The sequence below is a fragment of the Harpia harpyja genome, chromosome 2, assembly GCF_026419915.1.
Source record: "Harpia harpyja isolate bHarHar1 chromosome 2, bHarHar1 primary haplotype, whole genome shotgun sequence".
Classification (NCBI taxonomy): Eukaryota; Metazoa; Chordata; class Aves; order Accipitriformes; family Accipitridae; genus Harpia; species Harpia harpyja.
This window is the reverse complement of record NC_068941.1, coordinates 34,530,017-34,540,543: the sequence shown is the minus strand read 5'-3', so window position 1 is coordinate 34,540,543 and position 10,527 is coordinate 34,530,017. Positions and strand designations below refer to the sequence as shown.

The 10,527-nt window shown below is 43.6% G+C and overlaps 1 protein-coding gene across 1 annotated transcript in view; it reads left to right on the top strand.

Moving 5' to 3' along the window:
• Positions 1-1,065: 1,065 nt before the first annotated feature.
• The window catches only part of MTTP (microsomal triglyceride transfer protein), a 28,544-nt gene continuing 19,082 nt past the window's right edge, over positions 1,066-10,527 (top strand). Inside the window, exons 1-5 of the mRNA XM_052775729.1 lie at positions 1,066-1,244; positions 6,077-6,264; positions 6,838-6,981; positions 8,983-9,090; positions 9,836-9,952. Of these exons, the coding sequence (XP_052631689.1) occupies positions 1,184-1,244; positions 6,077-6,264; positions 6,838-6,981; positions 8,983-9,090; positions 9,836-9,952 (618 nt within the window). The 5' untranslated portion in view covers positions 1,066-1,183. The remainder of the gene's footprint in view (positions 1,245-6,076; positions 6,265-6,837; positions 6,982-8,982; positions 9,091-9,835; positions 9,953-10,527) is intronic.

The following is a 10,527-nucleotide window of genomic DNA, read 5'->3' as shown; positions in this document are numbered from 1 at the left end:
GAGCTGGTGGCAGAATTGGCCCGTTGGGAGCAGCTAAACGCAGCCTGGGGCGGCACTGGTTCAGTCGGGGTGTTTGTAACTCAGAATCTTGTTAAAGCAACCTCTGGCTGTGGAGCAAGAAAGCATGGTGATGGCTCACGGGTGTGCCTCCTCTACAAGCAGGACCAGATCCTCCCTCCTCACAGAGGCAGGGATGCTTTGTATGCCGGGGGAGAGCGTGCCCCCTCGCAGGCTGTGACACCCAGGGTGTGCCAAGGAACGTGGGGAGTGACCTACTGCCCCAACATCACCTGAGGGACAAGGAGGTCCTTTAATGAGCCCTGTGGCCGTAAGACTTAGCATGAGATGGCCTGGGATTTACTCTCAGAGGAAATGGGGAAGCATGTGGGTTAGTCAGCTGGGGGCTTATCAGGGGAGGTGGTGAAGTGAGTGTGAAAAAGGGGGAAAACAGAGGTGAAAAGGAGGGCTTGGTTTGCCCTGCTGCCAGACCCAGCCAAGAGGTACCCTTCACCGAGAGGGGACAGAATAGCTGGTTTATCTCATCTTTTCAGCCTCTAACCTACTGCAATGATGTAAGATGGGGGCTGGGGCTGCTGAAAGAAAGAGAATTTATTTGGTATCATACAATATAGCAGGAACTGACATCACATCTGAGTCTCTGTAACAAAGTAGCATCACTTTTGGGGATGGCACTGATAAATCCCCTGTACTTCTGCTTGCACGAAGACCCTTAAAAAGCATCTGCCTCCAGGGTTGCTCACAGAGTTGATACAAGAGAGTGGAGGCAGTGGTCAGGATCTGGCCCCTGGCAGCAACAGACCTGATTGCCCTTTCATTCAGACAGAGGAGGAGTGGCAGGATCTCCTGGTCCTGCCAGGACTGGAGGTGGTCTCCCCCACTCAGAAATGTGGCTGTGTGGGCTCAGTATTCAAAAATGAAAGCCGAGGTGATCAATAAATGGGGCAGAAACCACAAGTTGCCTTAGTTCTTAATAATTAACTGGAAGTCCTTTGATGAACTTAGTACCTGAGTGTGGAATTTGGAATCTGACCTTTACTACATCTAGATAAACAGTGTGGCCGACCCGGCAGCTCTCTCTGCAAGCGCCCCTCCACTCTCAGCAGCTCACTTCTTGGACGCTCTCACACTTCATGCTGCAGTCAGGAGCTCCAGGGAGTCCAGCATGATTCTTCTTACCGTGCTGTTCCTTTGCATCATTTCCACCTACTCAGCCTCTGTTAAAGGTAGGTCTGTACTGGGCTTGGTTCAGATTTTGACTCAGCAAAGGCATAACCAGTGCGTGTATGCAGATCTGTTTTGCATCAAAAATTATCTTCTTTACTAGTCTGCCCTTGAGTAATACAAAATGCATTTAGTAATTACACAGGTTTAAGTGCTTGTGGCATTCATGTCAGCAGAGGGGATGGAGGAGACAATGTTTTCAGGTGCACAGGGCCAGCGGTGTGAGCCAGGAGACTGGGGATCTTGACCTTGCTTAGTCAGGACATGCCGTGGGAGCACCGACTTGAAAGGACTATTCACACACTCTGAAGTTAAACACACAGAAGTGCTCTGGTGGAGCAGAGCCAGGAAGTGCTCAGGGCTCTCCAGGTTTCAGCTTCTGAGCAGTTGACTCAGCTACCACTGAAGTCAGTAACAAGCATCCCATTAATTTCATGGGGAGCTTGCTCTGCCATAAGTCATGAACACCTGAATGTCTGCACAAGCCCTGGGAGCAGGGCTTTACTCAGGTGTCCTGACAAAGGTCAAGGGTATGAAATCTGGAGACTGCCTGCTTCAGCAGCGCCAATCTACGAAGCAAGGAAAGGTGTCTTTAGTAGTGGCTCTTTGTGTACAACCTGACATTAAATTCAGAGGAGCAGCAACCTTAAAACATGAGCCGACACCTAGTTTTTAGTTAATGAGGATGTCCTCATCGTGATGAGGAGCGGGGGGGGACACACGCCATCCTAGGTTAAACTGTTAAAAAGGCTGTAGAAGGTGCTCTCATGGGTGCCTCCTCCTGCTCCCTGCAGGGGATCCAGGACACTCTATCTGTGTAAGCACAGAGCAGCAACATTCCTCCATCCCCCCTTACAACAGGAGTTATAAGAAAGAGAAGTTTGCAGGCAGTTCCTCTACCCATGAGTGTATTTCACGAGACTGCAAAGTAATGTTTATGGCTAGATACCAACATGCCATGTTTCTGGTGGGTGTTCTTCCCAGCTTCTCCTTAAGATAAATTAAGGAAAGCTCCTTCTTGACGTGAAGTAATATTTGCTTGTCACATTACATCCTCGGGATAATGAGCAAGCATTTTCTCATTAATTAGTCCTCCTTTCAGCTCTGTCAGGTCTCATCTCTCTCTTGTGCAGAGAGATTGAGAGCTAAATTACTGGCCCAAAGGCCACTTAGTGCCTCAGTGACAGAGCTGGGATTAGGATGAGTGTTTTACCTTTCCACCAGGCCGTGCTGCCTTTTGGAAGTATTGAAGGAATATTCTTTTCTTTTAAGTCAGCTAGATCAGCATTCATGAAAATTTCCTACTGCAGTTCAACTTGAAAAATGTTTTCAATGAAGTGGATGGGTTTTGCTTTTTAAAGCTATCTGGTATCAGAAACAGTGGCAAATATAATTTATGAAGGTAGAGCCAGCAAGTAGTTAGAGACGCACATGCTGTGCATGCCATATGTATTAATAAAAGGCACAGGACTTGACAGCTGTCTCTACTCATGCAGTGTAACCTTCTGTATTATACAGTATCATGATTTAATTATAGACTTGGCATGTTACCCTTAATGACAGACACTTAACATTACTAGTCAAACTATGTGTTATGCACTCCACCTTGAAAGCAGGCACTTCTGACCCGAAGAGAGCATGGCTGATTGCAGTCTTTATGTCCATCTCTCCTCCCTTCTCAGTCAGTGGGACATTTGCCATCAGCTGAAATGGCAACGGCTATATGGGCAGCAGGGATCCCAGTGCTGTGCTGAATACAAAGGAAAGAGCTTCTAAAGGCAGAGGTTTTTTTAAAGAAAATTTTCCATTAGAAAGGTGTAGGAATATTCCTTTTTAAATAGTACCGGTGTTTTCTTCATGCAAGGTGGCATGAAAATTTAGTTAGGCTGTTTTGAGTACTGGTTCTGGGCAGTGATACTGTGTCTCTCCCCCTCAGCCACCAATATCCCCCTTGACTCTCAAACTGACCACGCTATCCAATTGTCTCTCTTGGCTTCCCCACTTCCACTGGGGTTAAGTGCTAAGTCCTTGGGACTGCTTTCAATACTGCCTCATCCCTGCTGCTTCTCTTATCATGATTGACCGCTGGCTCACCCTTTTCCATCAGTGACACCAGTCTTGCAACTAAAGGTGTCTTCTGCCCTGGCTCCTGCAGTGTTTTCCACGTATGAAATGGTGAAAGCTTTCAGAACCTCATATTATTCTAGTTCCCAGAAACACTTTGCAATTATTCGTCTCTTCCATGACACTTGCAAGAAGCTGCTGCATCATTTGCTCATCTGTTTCCTTCAGGAGGGAACAGCTCTTTTGTATGTGGGGACAAGCAAGTGCTAAAAGGGAGGAAGAGGCAAAGAACTCTTGCAAAAGGAAAAACAAATCTATGGGTTGAGCTGTGGAAAAAGGAAGAGGATAGGTGAGAGGTGCTTTTAACTGAAAAGGGAGAGGGAGCAAACCCACAAACATCCACCTTAACTAATAAGACACATGTCTTTCAGCACCCAGATCATTTTTCTTGGACGTGCTTTTCCCCCACCTTTTATCTTTATATGGGACTGTGTCACCCTCTGTGTTTAGAAAGCACCTAGTGGGTGGCATTCGTAAAATCTCAGCCAACACTAAATCATTAGCACTGCCATTTCTGCTGCAAATGAAGGACATTTTGAACCAGGAAGCAACCAGCTCCGAGGCACTGGAAGGAACCAGGGGTGTCCCTGAAAGGCGCAACCATCTCTGGGCAGGCACTGAGTACACTCTGCTCTCAAGGGTAATGTAGCTTCAAAGCTGATAGGAATGAGGGGAAGTGGGGAAGTGGCTAGGCAATTCACGGTAAACCTGAAGGAAGGGTTTTGAAGCAGACACACAAGACATGCAAAACCAGAAGAGCCCCATCGCGCCGACATTAATGCTTCAGCCTCCTTGCAAAGAAATCGATAGTTACAGCTTTGAGCTCCCACGTGCAAACAGGTTGCTTCCTCTGGGATTACCAAAGTTGCTGCACCACACCTCCAGCTGGCATAAAGCTTAAGTCAGTTTAGTTCTGTGTAGCTTTGCCAATTTACACAACTTGCAGACCAAACTTGGTGGGCTCACAGTTTTCCTCAGGGAGAGGTTCTTTGAAGCTGACCTTAATCTACTGCTATGACATCTGAGTGAACAGGGGAAGGAAGCGAGCAAAACCTTAAAAAAAAGGGGGGGGGGGGGTGTGACTCTTTGAGCACTGCATAATATATCCGTCCAGCCATGACAGAACTACACTGTGCACCTACCTAATTGGGATCTAAAATCTGAAAGTGAAATAGGAAAAGACTTTGGTTTTCCTTTTTACCAACGCAGTGATTTGAAATTTATTTAGCAGAGCCAAATAAAACAGAGGGACATGACATAAATCGAGAGAGCCTGTTGATTCTCTGCAAGAGACTTTGAACACACTGATTACATTACAGCATGCTTAAGAATTTGTCTGAGATACTTTGATAGATTTTTCTTCTTTTTTTTCCCCCCCGCACTTGTCATAAGACTGAGATGCATCTCCCTGAGGACAGCACTTTGCTTTTCTTAGATTAACTCTGTTGTGAAGTTGTCGTTTCTGCTCTGTGCCTCCTGAACTCCATGAAGAAATTCCCAATGGATTCAGTGGTGCAGTGTTTGGGTCCGAGAGGCTAGTGCCATGCTGCTTACAGATAGCACCTAAGGTCACTGTATTTGTATTTGCTTTGCAGATATAAGAGCCCTTTGTGTACATCCAGCTTCTCCTCCGTTCCCTTCCCTCTACTAACTGACTTCATCAGTTTTTCTTATGTGGAAGAGACCTTTGTAGCCATCCACATCAGAAGAGGGAAGCCTTGAAAGCAGTGAAGAGGGATGTTATGTATACCATTTGTGACAAAATATTTAAAGGGTATTCAAGAAGAAACTGATTTTCCTTAGCCACAGATTTTAGGGGCACAGTATTAATTCCTGTGCCTGAGGCTGGGTAGAGAGTTGTGACACTGGTGCCACATGTTCCCCACAGGGCTGTGCATGGGAGAAAAGAAAGAGAGGATAGGAAAGGGTGTGGTAATAAGCAGTTTTATAAAGGAAAAATAAGTGTCATTCGTATTCTACAGATTTCATTTACACTAAAATGAGTGCAACTGAATCCCTAGGGAACAGTCTGTCTGAGTTATTGTTAATGCAGATGGAAATGGCACCATAAATTGGGTATGCAAGTTGCATTTATGCTAGAATTTGGCTTTTATATCCCTTAAAATACATCAATTAACAGCAGAGGCACAGCTACAGGGACAATTATTTACTTTAAAGAACAAGGACTTAATTATTTAATCAAAAAAATATTTTCCCAATGTCTTCATTACATTTATGTCACCTCTGGGCAAGACTCTCAATGGAAAGATTCCCAATAAACATGCAAGAGATGCAGAGAACAATTTCTGTTGGCTCCAACAAATTACGTCAGTGCATTTCAAACTGCTAAGTACACAAATTGCGTGATCAATTACAGTATTTTGAGTTGCAAATGATTTTGGATTAATTTCTAATGTGAACATACCCAAAGTAAAGAATTTGACTCTCATTTATTTAAGTGTAGAGCTAGAACAAAGGATTTTGTGAACATTCTTATCTTAAATATACGAAATTAGTGTCAACTTAGTCTCAGAAAAACGCCAGCTGCTCCAGTGGGACAGCCTCTGTAATGCAGGGTAGCAGGATCAGTCCCATAAACTTTTGTTGGCAATTAAATTTTTAATTTTTCTAAAGGCATTTTTTAGTGAAAATGACAGATTATGTGAGTTAGTCAACTCTAAAACACTGTTTGTTTTTGCTTTCCAAACAGGGCACACTACTGGACCAAGCTTAAATAATGACAAGCTATATAAGTTTGCTTACTCAGCTGAAGTGTATGTTGATCAGGTGAAAGCATCACTGCAGAAAAGTGCAGGATATCGGATTTCTTCTGGTGTGGATGTCAACCTCTTATGGAGAAATCCTGACAATGATGATGACCAGTTGATCAAAATTACGGTAATTAATGCCATCAGACAACTTAAGACATGCCCAATCCTTTCTGCATTTATCTAACTGCTAATCTAACCTTGAAGAACTCATTTTCAGAAGATGAGCTAAATATTTTATTCTTCTCTAGTCTCATCAACTAAAACCAGCTTCTTCGATAAGCTGGTTCCTATATAATAAGACTTCACAAGGATATATCTAACATCATGAGCCAGAACTTCAGAATATCTCCGATATTTTGAAATTGCTTCATATAGCTTCTACAGCTTCAAATAGCTGGTGTACAAGCACCTACCTGGCAGTAGGTTGTCTGAAGTCCTTGGTTCTAGCTGCAAATCATGACATTTGCTAAATACAAACTGGGTATTTAGCTTTACAGTGAGTTTTTCTGCCACTTATTTCCCTAGTGGTGAGTGCTGGTTTCTTTCAAAAACATAGACATAGTAACCATGGAAGATTAATGATCAGAGCCAGAAATGAAGAAATAAAAAAGATGTATTATGTGATTTAGTCTCTCCAGCCTACCCCAGGCCAATGCTAGGCTGCTCTCTACATGAAATTTCTCTGCTTTTACTTTGCTAGGTAAGAGATGTTCAAGTTGAAAATGTGAATGAACGTCCAGCTGCTAAAAACATCTTCAAAGGAAAAAGCACAGAGAAGATCATCGGGAAAGAATATCTGGAAGCTTTACAGAGGCCCATAGTTCTTGAGCTAGTCCGTGGAAAAGTAAGACTCTGTCTTTTAAAATTCGGTCCCTGAGGAAACCTGAGACAAATCTTTTCTCACAGGCTTGGAGAATTTACCAATTCACTGTCCTCTCGGTGTTCTTAATATGCCATCATGTCCTATCTTTCTATATGAAATATAATAGTTTAGCACAGACTGTAATTTACCTGTACAAGGGGCCCTTGCAGCCCAAGCTTCTTGTGCGTTGAGAACACCACACAGTAGGGAAGTGAACAGCAGATTAGCCACAAATAAATGGCTACACATGTAGATATATGCGCAATTGCTGTCTAAGATCTGTGCTGTTGACTTCAGTGAGGCCAGGATTTTATCCAAGGTCTGAAGGCAGAAAAGGAGATACATTTTGTCATGAGGGAGGTTATACAGAGTCTGTGAGGAGCAGTGTTAATCACTTTAAACCCTTCTCAAAGATTTTAGCATGACTACTTTTCCCACCTCTCTGGCTTGCTTATTTACTTCAGTGTCACCTGCAGTTTCAACAGTCCCACGTTAATGAGCTTGATGCTGAAAGAGCTACAGCCTTTCCTGTTGTTCCTCTACTGGGAAACTGTCTCCAAAAATCGGAAGAGAAGGGACAGGGAGCAGGTGTGTCTCAGTGTGTGCCTCCATTTTATAGCCTGCCCTGAGAGAGCACCAAGGCACTGTCGCACCGCGGGAGCACACGTGCCCAAAGGTAGCTCTCAGAGTCCCAGTTTTGCTCAGGAGGGGATTCAACTAAATCCATCTCCCTCTCTTTCTCCCTACCAGAGCTGCTCACTTGTCTCCTTGCACACAGCCTACTGCTCTGCCCAGGGAGCGGCAAGGCTTGAGCTGTGGCTGCTCCTGCCTCCTCTCCGCCCTCCTTCACCCTCTCGTTGCTTGTTGCACTAGGCCGACAGCCCCGCTCTCCCCGCTGCAGCCCGGGCAATGCTCGGCAGGTGGGACGTGGGCAGAGGGGCAGTGAGAAAGGAGGAAGGTTGAAGGTCACGCTCCCTTTTCTCTTCTGCAGAGCGGAGTGAGGGCTGTGACACCCTACCCCAGCAGGATCTTTACCTCCTGCTGTAAATAGGCACTGAGCACATACCCTGGCCGCCAGCTCAGCCTACTGAATTGCAGCTGCTATCAAGCCCGCTCAGTAACTTTCAGACTCAGCCTTGTCATCAGTTTTACACAACATAAAAAGAAACAGGCCAGCGCTGGCTCCCGGCTGTACGCATCCCTAAATGAGAACAGAGGTGTCGGAAGAACACAGTCAAAATACATCTGCTCCTAATACATTAAGCAGTTCACACACTAAGATTGAGATGTAGTACTAAAAACTCGGGCTTTTTCTCAGGTAATAGGGTCTGTACACTCCTTTTATGATTTCTCTGTGGTGTAATACTTTCATCCCTGGTACAGTGATTTCACTTTCCAGGGTTGCTCCGAGATAACACGCTGATTGTACAGTTCCTGAAAAAAAGTGCACTTTTAAAGCACCTTGAATGCAAAGTGGAGGTGCAAAGTCTTGTTACCAGAGGAGAGGCTCAAGCACAACAGTTGACCCATGAAGTGCAAAGGTTGTGATGTGTTTGACACGTCATTTAAGTAATTTTAACTGTGATTTACCTATGATTCATTCTGGGGTTTTGTAACCTGTGATTAAAGTGCAACAGATATTATGCCCCTGTGGGGAGGGATTATCTGAGGATTATGCAGAAAAAATGAGTCACTTGTGAAATTATGTAAAATTTCTCATTTCCCTTCTAAATTCTCTCTAATTAACAGGAGAAAAGATGCTCACTGCACTGAAACTGTACTTAGGTACAGCTGAAGCCTGAAACGTGTTTGTACTGTTATCGACAGGCCCTGCAGCCCCTGGAGTTTGCTTAAATAAGGGCCAAAGGTCCAAATTCAGCTTCCCATTCAGAAAAAACTAAAGGGAGTTTTTCTAGAGAGGATCCTCACTATACTTTTCTCATTTAACCAGATTTGTTATACACTTGTTTTTTTTTCCTACAGGTCAAAACCTTCTACTCGTATCAAAATGAACCTGGTTTTACTCAAAATATTAAGAGAGGTCTGGCTAGCCTTTTCCAGCTACAGCTGCACTCTGGTGCTGCCCATGAGGTATGGTGCTATATCCAGCAAGATAATCATCATCAGAGAAACAGGCAGAGCCCGGTCTGCTCCGAAAGGCAGACCTGTGTCTCCTGCTGACTTCAGAAGGAATGAACTGTGACAGAAATCAGACCGTTGATTGCATTTGAGGTTGCGGACGTAAAGACAGACTTCTGAATATTTGGTGACACAAGTCAAGTTGCTGCAATTACCATAAAGAATTGGTGAAATCCATTTGATTTTAAATGCTTTTATCAGTTTAGTAGAATTTGGTAATAAACCAACTTAAACCAGGTCACTATAAAACAGATTACACCGATGTTTAAAGTCGGTTGATTCCTAAGCTCAATTCAACAGATTAAGCTATTTTAAATCAGAGTATCCACACAAAGTTAGTAATGGTTTAGCTGCATCCATTTAACCTGTGTTACATTGTTAAATTTCTACATTTGTGCACATGAGCAAAGCTGGAATTTAACTCAAATTCATGAGTATAGTGCCAGCTGCCAGATGTCTCCTAAATTTTTTTTTAAACAAACATTCTTACTTTCCTTCATAGCTATCTAATGAAAAGTACCCTTGCCTATCCAAAGCAGGTAGTTAGAAACACTCAAAACTGGTAAATAAACCCAAGCAGTGCAGCATCTCAGGTACAGGATTCCAACAGTGGAGAAAATGTTTCATCTTTGGAAGGTGTTCTGGGGTCCCAAAGATAAATTCAAGAAATTGTCCTAATCTAACTCTTTTTTCCAAGGTGGACATATCTGGGAAATGCAATACTACTTACCATGTGCGGCAAGATCAAGTGACTAAAATAAAAGCCCTGGACTCCTGTGAAATAGAAAAAGAAGGATTTACCAGCCACAACCAGGTATGATTTCTTTAACAAAATAAAATCTGCTCTGCCTGTTTAAAATATTTTCTTAGTAGCTATTACTCATTTTCTCAAAAGTCCTTTCTGCATTACAGAAAGCAAATTCTACATGTACATTTTGTAGTATTACTAGTACAAATTTCATATGCAGTACCCATGGGGGGAACAGAGAACAGATTCTCCTCTTGTGTAAACCACCTTGGCTCAGCTGACATTGAGTACAGCACACCAATTCACACAATTTTTGGATCTCATCCATAACATATTTTAGTTTCTATGCAGATTTACAGCACTTTTGTCCTGGCTGTACTGAAGTTTTAATCGATGTGAGGCTTCTTTTTTCTTTGGAGGAAGATAGTAGATACAGCCACAGTCATAGTGACAACAGTAACCTTTTTCCCAGCTGCTAAGTTATAGCATTTAGCGTACACAATAAATTCCAGGCAAGACACTGACTCCTGAATGGAACCCGGTCAGGCTTGCCTGGAAGGTCAAAGGCTTCCCTAATGCACAGGTGTAATGTAGGAAATGTGCCATAGAGGTAACTGAAACCCTACTATGGCATTAATGGT